Genomic DNA, 21764 nt, shown 5'->3' on the forward strand with positions numbered 1-21764 from the left:
ACCCCATCGTCAGTACCTCGCTCTTTACATTAAAGCTTAAGTTTTGTCCCAATTCCTTAAGAATGACCCCTGAATCACAAAAGCCGTAGAATAAATAGTTGAAACTAATAAAAATACTTTAGCGTAAAGAGCGAGGTATTAGTAGGAGGTGAGCCCCCTAATATGCGTAATAATTTCTGTTCGTTTTAAGTTTTAATGCTGCTCCTTACTTCCAGTTGAAAAACTTTTTCTTATTTATCTTTGCATTGTTTTTTTTTAATAATGCTAGAAAATCAAGCGCTCCCTTCATGGAAATTTTCTTCCCCCATGACAAATTCCTCGATGGAAAGTTCCCTCAACATATCCCCCTCTTGTCAACCCCTCCCCCAGCCAAAAACTTCCCCTGAAAACGTCTGTACACTTTCCAAAAACCATTACTATATGTAAGCACTGGTCAAAGTTTATGACTTGTAGCCCCTCCTACTAGGACTGTGGGGGAGTAAGTCGTCCCCAAAGACATAGTTATAAGGTTTTTTTTACTACGCTGAATAAAATGGCTATCTCAAAATTCCTGAAATGGCTATTTCAGGAAAATAATTAGCGTGGGAGGGGGCCTAGGTGCCCTCCAATTTTTTCGTCACTTCAAAAGGGGCACTAGAACTTTCCATTTCCGTTAGAATGAGCCCTCTCGCAACATAACATTCTAGGACCACTGGGTCGATACGATCATCCCTGGGAAAAAAATAAACAAAAAAACAAACAAACAAATAAACACGCATCCGTGATCTGCCTTCTGGTCAAAAAATACAAAATTCCACATTTTTGTAGATAGGAGCTTGAAACTTTTGCAGTAGGATTCTCTGATACACTGAATCCGATGGTATGATTTTCGTTTTTAGGGGGTGTTTCCCCCTATTTTCTAAAATCAGGCAAATTTTCTCAGGCTCGTAACTTTTGATGGGTAAGACTAAACTTGATGAAATATATTTAAAATCAGCACTGAAATGCGATTCTTTTGATGTAGCTATTGGTATCAAAATTCAATTTTTTTGAGTTTTGGTTACTATTGAGCCTGGTCGCTCCTCACTACAGTTCGTTACCACGAACTGTTTGATACAAAAACCCGTTCCATAGAAACCTTATATGCCCCGTGCGTAACTTACAGCCCTTGTCAATAGGCTCTGGGGGATTTTGTCCTACCTAAAGACTTTGTCTTATGATTTTTAGACTATAGGTAACAAAATAGCTATATCACAATTTCAATTGAATGCGTTTTGGGAAAAGAGGATGTTAGGGAGGAGAGCCATTTGCTTTCCATCATGTTTGAATCTTAAAAAGGCACTAGAACTACACATTTCAAATCAAATAAGCCCCTTCTCATGTTCACACGAGCACCCCTTCCATGAAAACCTCAGATGCCCCTGGGGCAGAACTTACAACCTTTACCCCCAGACTCCGGGGGATTCTGTCCAATTCAAAGGCCTTATTATATGATCTTTTGACTATTTTTGAACCAATGGCAAAATTTTTATCGGAAGCATTTGTGGAAAATACGATTTAGGAGGGGGAGCTCGTGCCCCCAATCACTTTCACTTTAAGAAGAGAACTAGAACATCTGATTTCCAGTCAAATGAGTCCCCTCTGGAATTTATACAACCACCCTTTCCATATAAACTTTACATGACCTCGGAACATAACTTGCAATCCTTGCGCTGAAGGTTGTGGGGGGGGGGGGGGTCGTCATCCTCAAAGACATTATTTCCAAGCCTTTCAACTCCGATGAACAAAATGGCTATCTAAAAGTTTTGATTAGATGTGTTTTGGGAATTGATGGGTGGGTGGCGAGTGCTTGTTGCCCTCCAATCACTTTTGACTATTAAAAGGGGCACCAGCTCCTTCAATTTCCAATCTAATGAGCCTTTTCAAAAGTTTTTACGACAAAAATTGGATATCTCAAAACTTCTTATCAGATACATTTCGGGAAAATACGAGGTGTGGGGGGTATCCACCCCAAGACCATTCTGAATCTTAAAAAAAGCACTAGAACTTCTGGTTACCAATCCAATGAGCCTCCTCTGAAGTATATACGATTGCCCTTTCAATATAAATCTTAAACGCCCTCAGGACACAACTTAAACCCTTGTCCTGAGGGCTGTGGGGGGTTGTCATCTTCAAAGACATAGTTTCCGGAGCTTTTAAATGCGTTGGCCAAAGTGGCCATCTCAAAAATTTTGATTCAATGTGTTTCAGGTAATGGTGGGCGTGTAAGGGGGGCTAGTTGCCCTCTAATCATTTTTGACTACTAAAAGGGTGCTAGGCCTTTCAATTTCCAATCGAATGAGCACTTTTTAAAGTTTCTACAGCAACTCCATAAAGCCTAAATTGAACAGAATAAAGTCAAATGATCTTCCAAGTTAAAACTACCACAAATCACTATCAATAAATAAAAGAAACTCAAAAGGAACAGGAATCACGGGCAGAACAATAGCGCTGCCTAAGTAAAGAGCTATGGCACAGTGTATTATTATTAATTTTTTTTTAACCGGGGCACTTTGTATCGAAGGATTTCTCGTAGAAACTTCGAAAAGGGATCATTTGATTGGAAATTGAAGGGGTTGTGCCCTTTTAATACTCGAAAGTAATCAGAGGGCAACTAACCCCCCTCCCATACCCACCATTTCCCTAAACACATTCAATCAAAATTGTGAGATAGCCATTTTGTGCAAAGTAGTTGAAAGACCCAGAAATTATGTCTTTGAGGGTGACAAACCCCCACAGCCTTTAGGGCAAGGGTTGTAAGTTAAGCCCTGGGAGCATTTAAGGTATTTTAGAAAGGGTGATCGTACAAACTTCGGAGGGGGCTCAATGGGCTGGTAATCAAAATTTCGAATGCCTTCTTTAAGATTCAGAGTGATCGGAGGGTAGATCCCCCCCCACACCTCGTATTTTCCCAAAATGTACCGGACAGAAATTTTGAGATGGCCATTTGTTGTCATAGAAAACTTCTAAAAGACTCAATCGATTCGAAATTGAAGTGGATAATCCCGACCGGATCGGATGGCAATTAGTGGAGTTGGAAGGAGAAACCGGAAATCTTAGAAAACGCTTAGAGTGGAGATATCGGGATGAAACTTGATGGGAAGAATAAGCGCAAGTCATAGATATGTTATTGAAATAACCGGACAGGATCCGCTGTCTTTGGGAGAGTTGGGAGGGTGGAGGGGATTCCACTACTTTGGCGAGTTCGGTGCTTCTAGACGTGCTAAGACGATGAAAATTGGTAGGCGTGTCAGGGACCTGCACAAATTGACTTGATGACAGTCATTTTCCTGATTGGATCATCCTGGAGGCTAGAAGGAGAGCAAAAATTTGAAAAAAGAGGCATTTTTAACTTACGAATGGGTGATCGGATCTTAATGAAAATGATATTTAAAAGGACCTACTGTCTCAGAGCTCTTATTTTAAATATTGATCGTGTCAGGTGATACTGGGGGAAGTTAAAGGGGGAATGGGGAATATTGGAAAACGCCTAGAGTGAGGAGATCGAGATGAAACTTTGTGGGAAGAACAAGCACAAGTCCTAGATTTTTTATTGACATAACCAAACCGAATACGCTCTCTTTGGGGAGTTGGGGGGAGGGGTAATTCGGAAAGATTAGAATAATATCATATCTTAATGAGATTTGACACTTAGAAGGGCTTCATGTCTCAGAGCTCTTATTTTTAATCCCAACCGGATCCTGTGACATTGAGGGGGGTGTTTGAGGGGGAAACCGTAAATCTTGGAAAACGCTTAGAGTGGAGAGAAGAGGATGAAACTTGGTGGGAAAAATAATCACATGTCCTAGATACGTGATTGACATAACTGAACCAGGTTCACTCTCTTTAGGGGAGTTTGGGGGGACGCAATATGGTAATTCAGAAAAATTATAAAACATGAGGTATTTTTAACTTACGAACGGTGATCCGATGTTAATGAAATTTGATATTTAGAAGGAAAACGTGTCTTAAACCTCTTATTTTAAATCCAGACCAAATCCAGTGACATATGGAGGAGTTGGAGGGGGAAGCTGGAAATCTTGGAAAACGCTTTGTGGAGAGATCGGGATGAAACTTGGGGGAAGAATGAGCAGAAGTCCTAGATACGTGACTGACATAACCGGAATGGATCCGTTCTTTTTGGTGGAATTGGTAGGGGGGGTTGTTAATTGGGAAAAATTTAGAAAAAAATGAGGTATTTTTAACTTACGAACGGGTGATCCAATCTTAATTAAATTTGATATTTAGAAAGACTTCGTGTCTCAGAGCTCTTATTTTAAATCCCGACCACTGAAAATAGTGACTTAATACTTCTTACAAGGGAACCAATCGTTGTGAAAAGGCGGAGTTATTTGCCTCTCAAATAATTCAATTTTCGTATCTGTCTCGACGTCTAGAATTGTCACTCAGTACTAGTTAACCGGGTTCTAAAAATATGGGGATATATATCTCTCAAGACGCATTATTCCCGAACAAAGTGATTAGTTGGTAAAAATATGTTAAAAAAATGAACCAATCAAATTCAAGCCCACTTTTCAACAAGCAGATATAGGTCAAGGATTTCTTTTTTTCTCTTCGATTGAGCTACTTTACGCGTCTACTATTACTTTCTAATACAAAACGGAAAGAAAAACTCCTATAACTCTACTCATTCAAAACTAGATTTTTTTTCTGTTGTTAAAGGTGGAAGACAGCAAATTTCCAATCAAGGCTTTTGGAAGTGGCAATTTTAATATTGTACTTTTATTCCAATTTAGAGCCATTCTTGAGAGTTTCAAGCTCTTTTTGAAATAGTTAAAACCTTCTTGTTCCAATTTCAAAACTTCTCTCCGTTTGAATCTGAATGAAAATTAACATTCCAAAATGGTGTCACATGAGAAATATTTGTTACTACAACTTCTTTAAAACTAGTTTTTTTTCGACAACTTTCGGCAACTATTCTTTACTAGGCTGCAGTTGTTGCTGCAACCATGATGTTGCTGAAAGAATTTAGTAAATTAAGAATCAGGAAGTAGAAGAATAAAGACTTACATTCATTGCGATTAAACGCTTCCCAACTTTCGTCAGTCAGGTTTCCCCAAGATCCATCATCTGGAAAGTTTCTTATACATTTTTGCCGAAGAACCCCCATGTAAATCTGTAGTCCTAGCAGAGCAAAAACAGACAGAGAAAAGACGGTTAAGATAATCACATCTCGGAGGTTCTTGACAGACTCAATCACAGCACCGACAATGGTCTTCAAGCCTGAATTAAAAAATAAGTGAGAAACAGATACAACATGTTAAAAAGCAAAACGTTTGAACCGAAAATTTTTAAGCTTATATTTTAGTTTTTAATATTAAAAACAGGGAAAAACTTAAACTAGTATAAACGATAAAAACAAAAAGATTAACTCAAAACCGTACTCCGAGGGGTTACCAATAAGGCGTCTGTTGCTGACCAGCTGTGTATAGGCATGGATAGCAAGGTTGGCAGCGTCCCCCCGGAAAATACCGCCCGAAAAATCCCCCCATGGAAAATACCCCCTCGGAAAAAACGCAGGAAAATACCCCCCCCGCCGAAAATACTCCCCAATGTAAAATCCCCCCTGCGGAAAATACACTTCCCACCCATAGAAAATAAAGCTTTCCAAATTCAAGAATTTTATTTGAGTTTTGTTTTTTTATTTTCCGAAGGGGAAATGAATTTTAGTACTTGTGTATTATACGACACTTACTCAAGTTTACGCTGTGTAAACCTCAAAAACAAACTATTTTCCTTGTTCTTGGTCACTTTACAGCTGAATCTATTGTTAGGCTCTTTTTTTCTCCTTTTTATTTTCTTGTGACTTATAATATTAAGTGTTTTTATGGCTTTGAGCCATAATCCCCTCCCCAAAAATTTTCACCCCCTTCCCCTAAGGTTTGAGCTACACTTTTCTTGTAAATTCATTAAAAATTAAAAACAGAACGAAATAGTGCTCTTTAGGTTTAAAAATAAATTTTTGCCCCCTTCCTCATAGTTTCTGTGAAACCACACCACTATGCTTATCTGCTTTTGAACTTGGTTAATTAATGAAATACATTAAACTTTGCCAACCAATCCAACATGAAAATCAAACCTGAAAATTTATATAGCTAGCTCATTATTTTTTCAGTCATATCTCCTCATTGCACAGATGAGGTGATATGAAGGTATAAAGTTCCAGCCTTCCTTCAATCCCTAAGAAGTGCCCAAGGCGCCTAACCCTTGACAAAATTTTATAGACTTATACAAGGTCCATATTAATTTTTGCGATTGTTACTGTAAGAAAATTTATAAGCTGGGTAATTTTTTGTGATGTAAGAGACCATCCATGTTACTTGTGCATATTAATGGTGGTAGTTATATCATTTCGCTGGTTTTTTTTATTTGTTTTGATGAAAATACCAGAAATAGTTGATTTTCAATGAAAATTCCAAAAGAGATATTTTTCAAAATGTAGTTGAGGTGCCATACCCTTTGCAGTTAGATTTAATTGTATTCACTTATGAGAATAATCTGTATTTGCAACGCACTAATAAAATTAACCATTTGAATTATTTTTTGATGGATATTCTAAAGTGTAATTCCTTGTTTATTACCGTTTCTAGTTAGAATTACATGTATAGTCACTTGTCGATCTACATGTAAACATTCCGATAGTTCCCGTTCACATAAGTAGTTCTCGGCTGCAATAAGTTGCAGCTAAGTATCTAGTTTTAGAGTCGAAAACATCTTGTATGGCCAACCACGAGTGTCTAGGCATGGAAGTCTTGCTGGAGTTGCATATAAACGCCACTTAAGTTTATTCGAATTTCAACTTAATCAAGTATGCAACTTTGAGATGGAACAGCAATATCAAAAATCGGCACCTGGCTGAACTTCCATACTTGAGCAAGTGCATGACCAGCCACGAGTGTCTAGACATGGAAGTCGTGCTGAAGTTGCATGTAAACGCCGTTTAAAGTTATTCGAATTTCAACCGAATCACCAATGCAAGTTGGAGATCGACCAGCGATATTGACCATCATGTCTGATGAACTGCAATGTTGAAGCAAGAGTGTGGCCAACCACGAGTGTCTAGACATGAAAACCTTGTTGCCGAAGTTGCGTGTAAACGCCGCTTAAACTTATTCGAATTTCAATCAAATAGCGTATGCAATTTGGAGATAGACCATCGATATCGACCATCTATGTCTGGATGAGCTGCCATGTTTAAGCAAGTGTGTGGCCAACCACGAGTGTCTAGACATGGAAATCTTGCTAGAGTTGCATATAAACGCATCTTAAATTTATTCGAATTTCAAACTAATCACGTATGCAAGTTTAAGATCGAACAGCAATATCAAAAATCGGCGCCTGGCTGAACTTCCATACATGAGCAAGTGCATGACCAACCACGAGCGTCTAGGCATGGAAGTCTTGCTGAAGCTGCATGTAAACACCGCTTAAGTTATTCGAATGTGATAAAATTTACCTTGTTCCACCAGAAAGTAGCCTAAACAGAAAGCCACGTCTCCTAATAATAAGAATTTTCCTAAGAACAAGTTTCTTCCTCCGAATTATAGTTTTGATATTTGGAAACACTTTTGATATGCGGAAGTTGCTGTTTTAAGATACACAACCTTGTAGCTATCTTACTATAACTGATTTTAATTTTTGTAAGAAACACTAATTTTTCAACAGAACAATCTCAAACTCCCTATTTGTCTTGCTGGATGTTAATTGTGTAGGAGTGGGAGCTGGACACTCTTTAAGCTTTTCATTTTGTGCTGATAATTTGAGACGGTCTCAGAAACACCATAAGCAACAGACCTGTCACTCCCAACGTGGAGCATAAGCCCCACTGATGAGGCATAGTAATATTTTGGTGGGTCAAGGCAGGACCCTTCTGCTGACAATGCTCTAGAGTCTCAATATTTAAAACAAATCATGTGAATAATGTTAAGTCCAAAAGAAATACATAATGGTATTGCAAAGATGTCATACATTGTTTAAAAGGTGTTCTATACAGAACAAAAAATGTCTTTAGTATAAAGAATGCCTAGAGAACGACTAAAAAAGATACCAAGTTAATGGCCTTTTAAGATTCCTTCAGCAGAATAAGCATACAATTTTGAGTAACAAAGCAAAAACAAAACAATAAAAATATAATGATGAGTAACCGTATAACGAGGGGGCTTCTGAATTTTATAAAGGCTAAGATGGGACAAGCTCAAAATTGGTCAGGAACCACTCGTATAACACACTTCAGAAGCCAATAAGAGTTTTACTATAAAACATCACTGTATTGGATATAAATCTCCAATAAGTTATAAGAGGGTAATTATGTAAGACTGGATTGAAATCTTCACATCAAACTCTTACTGGAAAGATAGAGTTAAGCCTTTTACTTATCAGGGCAGAAATATGTTACTAGTATGAAAAACGTCCAACTAACAATCCTCCCATTTTCTATGAGAAATATCTCTTTTTGTGTATTAAATAACGCCCCCACCGTTTTTTATACAGATTTGAAAATTGCAATCTATTTCTGACTTTCATTTCCAGAGCTATTCTTTGGTGACTTTTCTAATTTCCAATAGTTTTCATTTTGTGAAACTGATTATGTCAAATAGGAGTCATATTTTTCCCCTTTGTGAGCTCAAGGTATTTTGTAGAATGGCAAGAAGTTTCTAGAATGAAGCTGCAAGGCATGTGGAATGATCATCATGTATTTCTATTATATTAAGATTCAGTTAATGTAATTTGAAATTAAATTGAAGCTATATTAGAAGGACTTCCTTGCTGACCTCCCAGGAAATATTAAGGAAGTCCCACCAATTTTTCATGTTTTCCCGAAAATAATCCTATTTCTGTACTTTTTTTTACTTTTGGGTTCCTTTTCATTTCCTGCACGTGCATGATGCTACGCTAAACTATATTAAAGTGGATAGTAATTTTTTCTTCTTACTTACAAACGCTACTGACTTTAGCTTGAATCTTCTCAACTGTCTTGTTAAAACCTTACAGTATAAGCTGAACTTTCATTTTGAAATATACATAGACTTTATTGAGATCCCTTACATTTTGAAAAATACAATATTTGGCAATTTTTTAAACGACCTTCCCGTTCAGATTTTGAAAAAATACAGTTTTTCTTCTATCTTTATTTAAAACCGACTGAAACAAATACTCCACTCCCTATATCCCTATGCTCGTGAATTGGCCTCTTTGTTGTAACATATTTTATTTTAACAAACAACAGTAGTGATGCCTCAATCTATTTAAACGCACCCCTATCCCTGCTTTTAAACTCAACCCTACTCCACCATTCCATGACAGCCAGCAGGTAGGGAATGTTTCCTAAGAGACACAGGTGCTAATTACGTAATCGGAGTTGTGGGTGACGCAATCTTGCGTGACTTGATGAATTTATTGGGAGTGACGCAATCTCGCCTTACGTGCTAAACTTTAGGAGGTTCATGAAAAACCCCCGCTTGTAACTGACCACAGCACACATGTAAGTGTTAAGTAATGAAAAGGGCGGGCGCATGTGGGATGTGAAGCAATATTACACGTGGTTGTTACGTATTGAAGGCCCACACGTGAAATGTCAAGTATTGCAAGCCCACACGTCGGTTATTACGTAATGAAAGCGCATATGCGGGGTGCTGTGTAGGGATGGTACAAATGTGGGATGTGACGCAATCTTACAAGTGGGTGTTACGTAATAACGGGTGTACATATGGGTGTTGTGCAATGACAGCGTACACGTGGGATGTTACACAATGACAGTACACACATCAGGGTTAAATAATACTTTAAGAAATTCCTTCATTGGGCTTTCTTTTTCTTTCAATGCGTTTTTTTCTTCTTTCAAGGCTTTTTTTTCCTTTCAAGGGGTTTTTCTTTTTCAGATTTTAACTTTCTTTCAATATGTTTTACTCAGGGAACCTTTATAATAAAACGTGAAATTTAAGCACTTGCCTCTGTTGTAATCTATGGCTGGTGATTGACAATAGCTAGTTTATTATACGTTTTCGGATCAGTGTCATTTTTATATTGGAAGGATAAACACTCACATGGAACTTGTTGTATGCTGAATTTTTGTTCGTGAAACTTGCTGCAAGCTGATTTCTCGTTCGCAAAACATTTTACATGTTGATTCTTCTTTTCGTGGAACTTGTATATTGATTTTTCACCTTGTAAAACTGATTTTGTTCATGAAATTCGTTGCGTGCTGATTTGTGTTCGTGAAACTTGTTGCATCTTGATTTTTCTCTTCGTGAACCTTATAAATGGATTTGACATATTATAAAGCAGGTTCTGCTTATGCATCTTGTTGTATGCTGATTTTTCTCTTCGTTAAACTTGTAAATTGATTTTTCTTCTCGTGAAGCTACTTTTTGTTCATGGAACTTCTTGTTTGCTGATTTTTGTTCGAGGAACTTGTTGAATGCTAATTTTTGCTGGTGAAACTTGTTGCAGGTTCATTTTTCTCATCGTGAAACTTGTACATTGATTTTTATCCTCGTGAATTTGATTTTGTTCATGAAACTTGTTGCGCACTGATTTTTTTTTATGAAACTTGTTACATGTTGATTTTTCTCTTCGTAAAACTTGTGCTTTGATTTTTCTCATCATGAAACTTGGTTTTCTTTATGAAACTTGTTGCGAACTCATTTTCGACCGTGAAACTTGCTGCATGTCGATTTTTCTCTTCGTGAAACATGTAGATTGATTTTCTTTTTCTCGTGAAACTGATTTTGTTTAGTAAATTGTTATGTGCTGATTCTTGTTGGTGTAAACTTGTCGCACGCTGATTATTATTCATGGAACTTGTTCAATGTTGTTTTTTCTCTTCGTAAAACTTGTACTTTGATTTTTATCTCCTCGCCGTAGATAACTTCGAAGACCACACTGCCTTTCCATGACAAAAGTAAAACAGTTCAAAATAGGGATGATACCTTTTTATTGACAGTGAATAGATATAAAATTATTTAACTGGACATTTCGAACACATATACAGTGTTCATCATCAGCAGTAAGGCTCAGCAGTTTTACTGCTGATGATGAACACTGTATATGTGTTCGAAATATCCAGTTAAATAAATTTATATCTATTCACTGTCAATAAAAAGGTATCATCCCAATTTTGAACTGTTTTACTTTTATCTCCTCGCGAAACTGATTTTGTAGATAGAATTTGTTGGGTGCCGAGTTTTGTTCGTGTCACTTATTGCGTGCTCATTTTTGGTTTGTGAAACTTGTTGCTTGTTGATTTTTCTGTTCGTTAAACTTGTACATTGATTTTCTCCTCATGAAACTGGTGTTGTTCTTGGAAACTATTACGTGCTGAGTTTTGTTCATTCAACTATCTAGATGCTGATTTTTTATCTTCAAACTTGTTGCATGTTGATTTTCCTCTTCATGAACCTTGTACATTGTTTTTTCTCCTCGTGAAACTGATTCTGTTCACGGAACTTGTTGCGTGATGATTTTTCTTCTGGAACTAGTTGTGTGTTGATTTTTGTTCGAGAAACTTGTTGCATGTTGATTTTTCCCATCGGAAAACTTGAACATTTTATTTTTTTCTTGTGAAACTAATTTTTTTCTGGAGCTTGCTGCGTGCTGAGTTTTTCATAAAAAGTAGAGCTTTGTTTCTTGTTTGTGAAATTTTCTGCATGTTGTTTTCCTCTTCGTGAAACTGATTTTATTAATGGAGCTTGTCACGGGTTGATTTTTGTTCATGAGACGTTTTGCCTGCTGATTTTTGTTCCTGAAACTTGTTGTATGTTGATTTTCTGTTCGTGAATTGAGTATATTAATTTTTCTCCTCGTGAAACTAATTTTGTTGAAAGAACTTGTTGCATGCTGATTTTTGTTCTTGAAACTTAATTTATCATAATATACTAGTATGCTAAGTTAATCTAACGCGTCATCAAGTTCCATGAACAAAATCACCTTCATTAAGAGAAAAATTAATGTGCAAGTTTCATAAAGAGTAAAATCAATATGTAACAAGTTTTGTGAGCAAAAATCACCATGCAACAAGTTCCACGGACAAATATCAGCATGCAGCAAGTTACATGAGCACAATCAGTTTCACGAGGAAAAAATAAATGTAAAAGTTTAAGGAAGAGGAAAACCAACATGCAACAAGTTTCACGAACAAAAAACAACACGCGACAAGTTTTAAGAAGAGAAATCAGCACGAAACACGTTCCATGAACAAAATTTAAATAAATCAGAATAGAAAAAGTTTCAAAAACTAAAATCAGTGCGCAATAAGTTCCACAAAAAAAAATCAGCATGCAAAAAGCTCAATGAACAAAATCAGTTTCACAAGAAAAAAAAAGTCAAGGTATAAGTTCCATGAAGTGAAAAATTAACATGCAACAATTTTCACTACCAAAAATCGGCGTGCATTCAGTTCCATGAACAAAGCAAGTTTTACGAACAAAAAAAAATAAACTTGCATCAAGTTTCACTACCAAAAACCATCAAACAACAAGTTGCAAGAACAAAAATGAGCACGCAAGAAGTTCAATGAAGAACATCAATTTCATGAGGAGAAAAATCAATGTACAAGTTCCACGAAGAAAAAATCAACATGCAACAAGTTTCACAAACAAATATATGCACGCAATAAGTTTCATGGACAAAATCAGTGTCATAAGCAAAAATAAAATCAATGTACAAAATTCACGAAGAGAAAAACCAACACGCAATAAGTATTACGAAAAAACTCAGCAACGAACGAGTTTCACGAAAAAAATCAGCGCACAACAAATTCCATGAACAAAATCAGTTTTACGAGCAGAAAAATATTTTATACGTTTTACGAAGAAAGAATCAACATGCAGCAAGTTTCCTGAACAGAAATCAGCATGTAAGAAATTACGCAAACAAAAATAAGCAAACAACAAGTTCCATGAACAAAATCAGTTTCATGTGTAGAGGAATAAATGCACGAGTTTCACGAAAACCAAGAAGAATCAATGTGCAAGTTTCACAAAGAGGTAAATCAACTTGCAACAAGTTTCACGAAAAAAAAAATCAGCGCGCAACAAGTTCCATGAACGAAATCAGTTTCACGTGGAGAAAAATCACTATACAAGTTTCACGAAGAGTAAATTCAACATACAAAGTTTCCTGAACAAAAATCAGCAAGTATAAAGTTCAATGACAAAATCAGTTTCACGAGCCGGAAACTCAACCTAAAAGTTTCATGAAGAGATAAGTCAAGATTTAACAAGTTTCACGAACAAAATATGCAAGCAAAAAGTTTCACGAACAAAAATCAGCACGCAAAAAAATGCAAACAAAAAATGAAGAAAAATCAATTTACAATTTGAAGGAAGTGAAAAATCAACATGGAACAAGTTTCACGAACAAAATCAGCACACAACAAGTTTCACGAAGAAAAATCAGCACGCAACAAGTTCCCTCAGAAAAATCAGTTTCACGAGAAAAAAATCAATGTACAAGTTTCACAAAGACACAAATCAACATGCAACAAGTTTCACAAACAAAAATCAATACGCAACAAGTTCCATGAACAAAACCAGTTTCACGAGGAAAAAATCCATGCATAAATTTCGTGAAGAGAAAAATCAACAAGTAACAAGTCTAACGAACAAAAATCAGCACGCAAAAAGCTGCTCGAACAAAAATCAGCACGTAAAAAGTTCCACGAACAAAAATCAGCACGCTATAAGTTTCACTAAGAAAATCAGTTTCAGTGTGAGAAAAATTAGTGTACAAGCTTCACGAAGAGAAAAATCAAGATGCAACAAGTTTCATGAACTAAAATCAACACACCACAAGTTCCAAGAACAAAATAATTTTTTACGAGGTGTAAAATCAATGTAAAACCTACACGAAGAGAAAAATAAGCATGCAACAAGTTTCACGACCAAAAATCAGCACATAGCAAGTTCTGCGAACAAAAAAAAGCAAAAGATAATGATCAAAAACGTATAATAAAATAGCTATGGTCATTGCCACAGAGGCAGGTGCATAGGAAATCTTGGAATTGACGGAACTTTGAGCGGAATTGGTAGAATCGTTATTGTGGAAGTAGGGACAGAAATAAGGAAACCGGAACTGACACAACTGTAGAATTTGTTTTCACTTTGTTAGAAAATAAAATTGAAAAAATATCTAAGGAATGATGATGGGATGCCAGAGGATGTCAAAGCACCAATCATGGTTTGGTATGGTGGCGTAAATGGTCATGGTGTATTACATAGGATCAGCTTACAAAACATACAAAACCAATGGATTTAATGCATGATTTTTAACATGAAAACATCAGGAAAATGTCTCAGGAGTGATGAGGGGGTGCCAGAGGATCAGTAATAGTGTTGCACGGTGGCTTGTATTGTCATGGAGGGCATCACATTGAGGTTAAGCTTGCAAAAAAAAGAACCCAAGGACTTTAAGCATAATTTTAATAACAAAATATCTGGAAAATGTCTTAGGGATGATATTGCATATCGTAAGGTTCTCACGGGGGGAGGGAGCTACATATTATCATGGGGGCGTGAATTGCCGTGGAGGTTATCACATTGAGGGGTAACGGAGGGTGCCTTATGACATCCATAGTGGGACACGGTGACGTGAATGGCTTGGACTAGCATGTTCTACAGCTTAAAGTTAAGGCTAAAGCTAAGATCAAGTCAAAACGTGAGGCATTTTCATTAAAACCTTTCAGAAATAACTCTTAATATCGTTTAAATGTATCTCTAATCACAGCCTTCTCCCTCTGGAATTGCTTGCTAGGGTGGGATAACCACATATTTTCACGGCAATGTGAATTTGCATAGTCTTGGCTCAAAGACTATGTGGCTCAAAGACTTTATAATCCATGAACGTGGCATTTTTATTAAGACCTCTCAGAAATAATTCTTAATTTGGTTTAAACTTATCTCTAATAACAAAGCTCTCACATCTCTGGAATAGGTTGCTAGCTTGCTATTGGTTGCTGTTGGAATTTTGTGAATTGCTCGCTGGAATTCCTTAGCAAATGGTTTTTAGGCCCCTGTAGAATTGAATATTAGGGGCCCCGCTGGAATTGCTCAGTAGGGGGTAGGTCAGCCACATATTGTCACGGTGGCGTGAAGATACATGGTCTTGGCTCAAAGAAACCTGGTATTCTCAGTAAGACCTTTCAGAAGTAACTCTTAATATGATTTAAATTTATCTCTCATAACAACCCTCCCCCTTTGGAATTGCTTTCTACGGTGTGCTAGCCAACTTTTGTCATGGTGGAGAGAATATGCAAAATCTTGGCTCGAAGAATGTGGCATTTTCATTAAGACCTCTCAGAAATAACTCTTTATATGCCTTAAATTCACCTCTAATAACAACCCACCTTTCCGGAATTGGTTGCTATTAATTCTTTAGATTACTTGTTCCAGGACAAATCTTCAATATGTAGTCATTTAATTACAAGCGGGATTTCCTCACTGGCCCCCTGAAGACTAGAATGTCACACGAGATTGTGTAACTCCCAATAAATCCATCAAGTCACACAAGATTGCGTCAGCCTCAACTCCAGTTACGTTGTAAACCCCTGCATCTTTTAGAAAACTTTCCCTATGACGTAACAAACACCTGCTGCTGACATGGAATGAAGAGATAGGGCTGTGTTTAAAAGAAAGGACAGGGCTGCGTTTAAATAGATTGAGGCATCACTACTAACAACTAATCCATTTTGTCATATCAAAAGGATGTCTAGCAACTTATTAGGTTCTTATTAACTTTGTGTAATAAAGCCCACTGTACCAGATATAAGTCAGATACTTTTATTCAAAAATAGTATATGGCTTTTAACTTTCACCCAACAGTTTAACTATTAACAAGTAATCATAGGTAACAATACCCATGCTAAATATATTACATGTTTTGTGCTCACAGCAGCAAAGAAAACAATTTAACGATTTTTGACTGTTGGCAACCATTAACAGTCTATTCAATAAAAGTTTTTTTTTAATCCTTAGAGACACAGCAACTTCAATGAAATTGTTATTTTGCCAATCGATTTTTCCAATTCAAAAGGTCAAATTTTCAGCCACTAGCGCTTCCCTCGACACAGTAAAACATAATGAATTTTAAGGACGAACCAAACTCAGAATATAAACGAAGAGATACGGCGGGAATTGTAAACCAGCCCAACTGGGGTTCTGACCCTGAGATCGTTGTGGTAGGGCATTACTACTAGATAGCAAAGAACTGCGGCATGAAGTCTTTGAACAAACCTTTATTGGCCATTCTTAACGCGTCGGAATCAGTTTGGACGGAGCACATTACTACTACTACTACTACTAATAATAAATCACTGCAGCACCAAGCCGCCTGAGGCCAACACAGCTACGCACGCTCCTCCTCCAACCTAATCTTTTTAAAGCCTCTCTCTTTACACCCTCCCAGGAAGTTCCCATTTCCTTTAAGTCTTTATTTATGACATCCTCCCAACCCTGCTTTTCGTGTAGCCCCAGACGTTTGGCCAAAAAGGACATTCTTCGGTAATCTGTCATCCTTCTTCCGTAGAACGTGGCCTAGCCATCTCAACCTTTCTTTCATTGTAGCCCTAGAAAGCGGGATGAACCACATCTTTCGTACAACCTACTGTTTGAAATACGGTCAGTCAGTCGGGTACACAGAACAATCCGTAGGCAATTTCTCTTGAAGACATCTAGTAAATTTTCATCTGCTTTTCGGAGTCCCTATGCTTCAGAGCCATATTTGACCACAGTCATCACTGTAGCTTCCAATATTCGAAAAAATTTATATTCATCAGAAAGCGAAACTAAATAAATTAGCATACGAAGTTAAGGTTTAAAGTAGAAAAGACTTTTATTCGATTTGATTCGACTATTTGGTCAATTCTCATTTAGATGGTCAAATATTCAACCAAAATCCACAAGTTCGCATAAGGAGGGTGCATTTTATGATTATTGGGTTCCTTCCAAATAGTCACAAGTAGTATTTTAGGAACATGAAGCTTACCTGGAACAATTGCTACAGTTTTCAAAGCTCGTAATACACGAAAGGTCCTAAGCGCTGCGAGGTTGCCAAGATCTATTCCCATTGTCACATATCTGTAAAACAACCAGCATTAAACTTCGAGCTCGACACTATCTCATACTGTTAACTTTCGACTTTTTTTTTAGACTTTTTGAGTAACCAAAAAGGGAATAATGTCTCCATAAAACAATCATTAACCTCGCATACCAATCTTCAAAAGTAAGGGTGACGCTAAGTTTTAACAGTAGAGAGAAAAGCTTAACAGTGTACAGCAAAACATTAGAATAAAAAATTTGTTAATATGCATTTTTTTTACATTTTTATGAGTCGGACAAAATTTTTAGGAGGGGAGCGTCAAAATCTCTACCCCCCTGGAAAAGGTCTCGATGTTGGATTAAAGTGTATTCTGAACTTTACACTGTGCAGACACATTGTGCAGAGATAGTGACAAACAGCACAGATACAGTGATACATCGTGCAGATTCACTTATACACTCTGCAGATAAAGAAAGCAACCAAAAAAACAAAATTACCCTACCACTAGACCTCCCACTGTGGTTGCAGAAAGCAACCACAAAACAAAATTACCCTCCCACTAGACCTCCAATTGTGGTTGCAGAACACAAGCACAAAAAAAATTACCCTTCCACTAGAACTCCCACTGTAGTTGCAGAAAGCAACCACAAAACAAAATTACCCTCCCACTAGACCTCCCACTGTGGTTGCGGAAAGCAACCACGAAACAAAATTACCCTCCCACTAGCAAAAACCTCTAAGAAAAATAATTGACTGCACCCGTCCTAAGTGATGTGATATTATCAAAACAGACTACAGCATAATGTCATCGAAGAGACGTAATATTACCAAAATAAATTAGCAGATAAATGTACCAGAGTGAAATAATATTACCTTCTTTTAAATAAAAACCAAGAAAAAAGAGGACCTATCAGTGCCACCCATTCAAAATGAGAATTTTCCTTTTTGTTCAGGGTGGGGGGGGGATGTAATTGAATAGAGTTTTGATAACGGTGATTCCAATGGTCCAGTTTTCATTTGAGCATAAAACCATTTTCAAGGGTGTTTAGGCTATCTTTTAAATTACAAACAATTTGGAATACTATTAAAATTCATCAAAATTACACTGATAACATTTTCTTACATTTTATTTTCTATGGACTGAACTTAGTTTTTTACTAGATTGTAGCGAATACTGCCACCATATATATATATATATATATATATATATATATATATATATATATATATATATATATATATATATATATATATATATATATATATATATATATATATATATATATATATATATATATATATATATATATATATATATATATATATATATATATATATATATATATATATATATATATATATATATATATATAAAATAATAATAAAAAGTTCTAAGTTTCTACAACCCTTTAAAATATCTCTTATCATTTTTGTTTCACTATGCAAGAACAATTGTAACAATAAAGCAAATAGCAAAATCTAATTTTGTTGATAAAAAATAGGGCAGTATTCTTTTCTGGGAGGGCTCCAGATAATTTTGAGGACGAGGATTCTATTATACATAAGTCTTTGTGCGTGTCCAAATCATGATCAACTTGTGCATATTTGTCTTGAACAAGCGAGAAAAACTCAGCTGTTGAGTTCTCGATGGACAGGAGGAGTGACACAAATAATTAGTAAAATGACATTATGGATATTTATCTTGCTTTATACAATAGGTAAGTGTCCGTGACACCCAGTTAATCCCTAACATGAAAACGACCAAAAGATGGTATAATCAAACAGTTCGTGGTAACGAACTGTAGTAAGGAGCGACCCGGCTCAATAGTAACCAAAACTCAAAAAAATTGAATTTTGATATCAATAGCTACATCAAAAGAATTGCATTTTAATGCTGATTTCAAATATATAAGTTTTATCAAGTTTAGTCCTACCCATAAAAAGTTACGATCCTGAGAAAATTTGCCTTATTTAGGAAAATAGGGGGAAACACCCCCTAAAAGTCGTAGGATCTTAACGAAAATGACACCATCAGATTCAGCGTATCAGAGAACCCTGCTGTAGAAGTTTCAAGCTCCTATCTACAAAAATATGGAATTTTGTATTTTTTGCCAGAAGATAAATCACAGGTGCGTGTTTATTTGTTTTTTTGTTGTTTTTTTTCCCCCGGGGGTCATCGTATCGACCAAGATGTCTTAGAATGTCGCAAGAGGGCTCATTCTAACAGAAATGAAAAGTTCTAGTGCCCTTTTTAAGTGACCAAAAAATTGGAGGGCATCTAGGCCCCCTCCCACGCTCATTTTTTTCTCAGTCAACGGATCAAAATTTTGAGATAGCCATTTTGTTCAGAATAGTCGAAAACCACAATGACTATGTCTTTGGGGATGTCTTACTCCCCCACAATTCCCTGGGAGAGGGGCTGCAAGTTACAAACTTTGACCAGTGTTTACATATAGTAATGGTTATTGGGAAGTGTACAGACGTTTTCAGGGGGATTTTATTTTGTTTGGGGGTGGGGCTGAGGAGAGGGGGCTATGTTGGAGGATCTTTCCTTGGAGAAATCTGTCATGGGGGATGAAAAATTCAATGAAAAGGGCGCAGGATTCTCTAGCATTACTATAAGAAAACAATGAAAAATAAACATGAAAACTTTTTTTCAAATGAAAGGAAGAAGTAGCATTGAAACTTAAAACGAACAGAGATTATTACGCATATGAGGGGTTCTAAAAATACTTTAGCATAAAGAGCGAGGTATTTAGGAGGAGATAAATACCTTGCTCTTTATGCTAAAGTATTTTTAGTAATTTCAACTATTTATTCTACGGCCTTTCTGATTCAGGGGTCATTCTTAAAGAATTGGGAGAAAAGTTAAGATTTAGTGTAAAGAGCGAGGTATTAACGAGGGTACAAACCCCCTCGTATACATAATAAAAATATAAGGTTATGAAAGTTTGTTACGTAAGTTAATTCTTAAGTTACGTATATTTTTTACTAATAAAAACGTTCGTTAAAAATTAAAAGTTCTAGTAGCCTTTTTAAGTAACCGAAAAATTGGAGGGCAACTAGGCCTCCTTCTCCACCCCTTATTTCTCAAAATCGTCTGATCAAAACTAAGAGAAAGCCATTTAGCCAAAAATGAATTAATATACAAATTTCATTTTAATAATTTATGTGCGGAGAGCCAAAACCAAACATGCATTAATTCAAAAACGTTCAGAAATTAAATAAAAAAAAAATGATTTTTTTAGCTGAAAGTAAGGAGCGACATTAAAACTTAAAACGAACAGAAATTACTCCGTATATGAAATGGGTTGTCCCCTCTGCAATCCCTCTCTCTTTACGCTAAAGTTTGACTCTTTGCCACAATTCTACTTTTTAAAACAATTAAAAGCTTTAGCGTAAAGAGCGAGGGATTGCAGAGGGGACAACCCATTTCATATACGGAGTAATTTCTTTTCCTTTTAAGTTTTAATGTCGCTCCTTATTTTCAGCTAAAAAAAAATCAGTTTTTTTTATTTAATTTTTGAATAAGGGACAAGTTATGGGGGCTACTTTTACAGTCACAGTCAATAGATTCTTGGATCTTCACAATAGAGTATACATCTTTTATTTCTGAAGCTTAAAGGCGTGTGAATTTTTTTTTTTTTTTTTTTTACAATTTTGCACATTTACTAGGTTAAATTAAAAGATTTTAAAACCTACACGTAGCTAAAATGGTTTCTCCGTTTTTTTGTGGCTAGGGGGTTTTTGCTGTTAAAGTGGCTAGCGGACGTCAAACTTCCAGGGAAAGTTTTACAGGACAGGAGGCATGTAAAAGAACTTAGAATTTTGTACTTTGAGGAAAAAAAAAATTTTTTTCCTCTGGTCCTCAACAAAGGTATGCGGTACCATTCTTCCTCTTTGACTGAATGGACAGAGGGGGTGAATTACTAATTTGATTACTTTTATGTTAATTAACACTAGTTAAACAAGATAGAAAATATTCTGAACTGGACTTTTCAAGATATTAGACAAAACTGAAAAGAAGACAAATTTAATATTCAATATTTAGACCATATATCGGAAGACCATTTATCGGGAAAGGGCAAAAAGAGCGTTATAGCTTTCCATACTGAGATCAATTGAAAAACTAACAGATATAGATAATACTAAAAAAAAACTTTCAGCTCTAACTTCTGCTGCGATATTAAAAGAAAAAAAATATAAGACTTATATGACAATTACAGAGGCAAACTTATTTTTTCCAGATTAAGGAGGAGGGGCTATCGGTCCAAGAGGTTTTTCATCCTTCATATTTTCCAGAACAGTGCAGTAAAATATACGTTTTTTCAAAATCTATAAAAAAATTCCGTTTGTCTATACGAAAGCTCAGATTTTTAAAGAGGAACGTATATCCCATGTTCTTTTTGCCACGTCATATATAATTGATCATCGTAGAAAGCTACGAGATTCTAATACTAAGTTAATCTAGACTAAGTTAAACTGGTTAACCATTAAACTGGTCATTATGAACTGGTCAAAATCTAAATAGATGGCTTCCTGTAGTATTATGGAATATGAATATCATTTAGTTGTTTAAGACCCATTAGGCAAAGAAACGAGCGATTTATTTCTAGTAGGGTAGGCGTCTGGGGGGGGGGGAGGAGAGCGCAAAAATTTTACGGAAACATTAAAACCCTTACGTTTTTATAAGG

At 36.2% G+C, this 21764-nt stretch overlaps 1 protein-coding gene across 11 annotated transcripts in view; it reads right to left on the bottom strand.

Moving 5' to 3' along the window:
• Positions 1 to 21764, bottom strand: part of LOC136041019 (sodium channel protein para-like) — a 592014-nt gene that overhangs the window by 484718 nt on the left and 85532 nt on the right. For all 11 annotated transcript variants that reach the window (XM_065725536.1, XM_065725532.1, XM_065725534.1 and 8 more), the window contains exons 6-7: positions 17017 to 17108; positions 5050 to 5262 (exon numbers count right to left, since the gene is read on the bottom strand). In XM_065725536.1, coding sequence (XP_065581608.1) covers positions 5050 to 5262; positions 17017 to 17108 — 305 coding nt within the window. The remainder of the gene's footprint in view (positions 1 to 5049; positions 5263 to 17016; positions 17109 to 21764) is intronic.

Source organism: Artemia franciscana, chromosome 21 (genome assembly GCF_032884065.1).
Source record: "Artemia franciscana chromosome 21, ASM3288406v1, whole genome shotgun sequence".
NCBI classification, from domain to species: Eukaryota; Metazoa; Arthropoda; class Branchiopoda; order Anostraca; family Artemiidae; genus Artemia; species Artemia franciscana.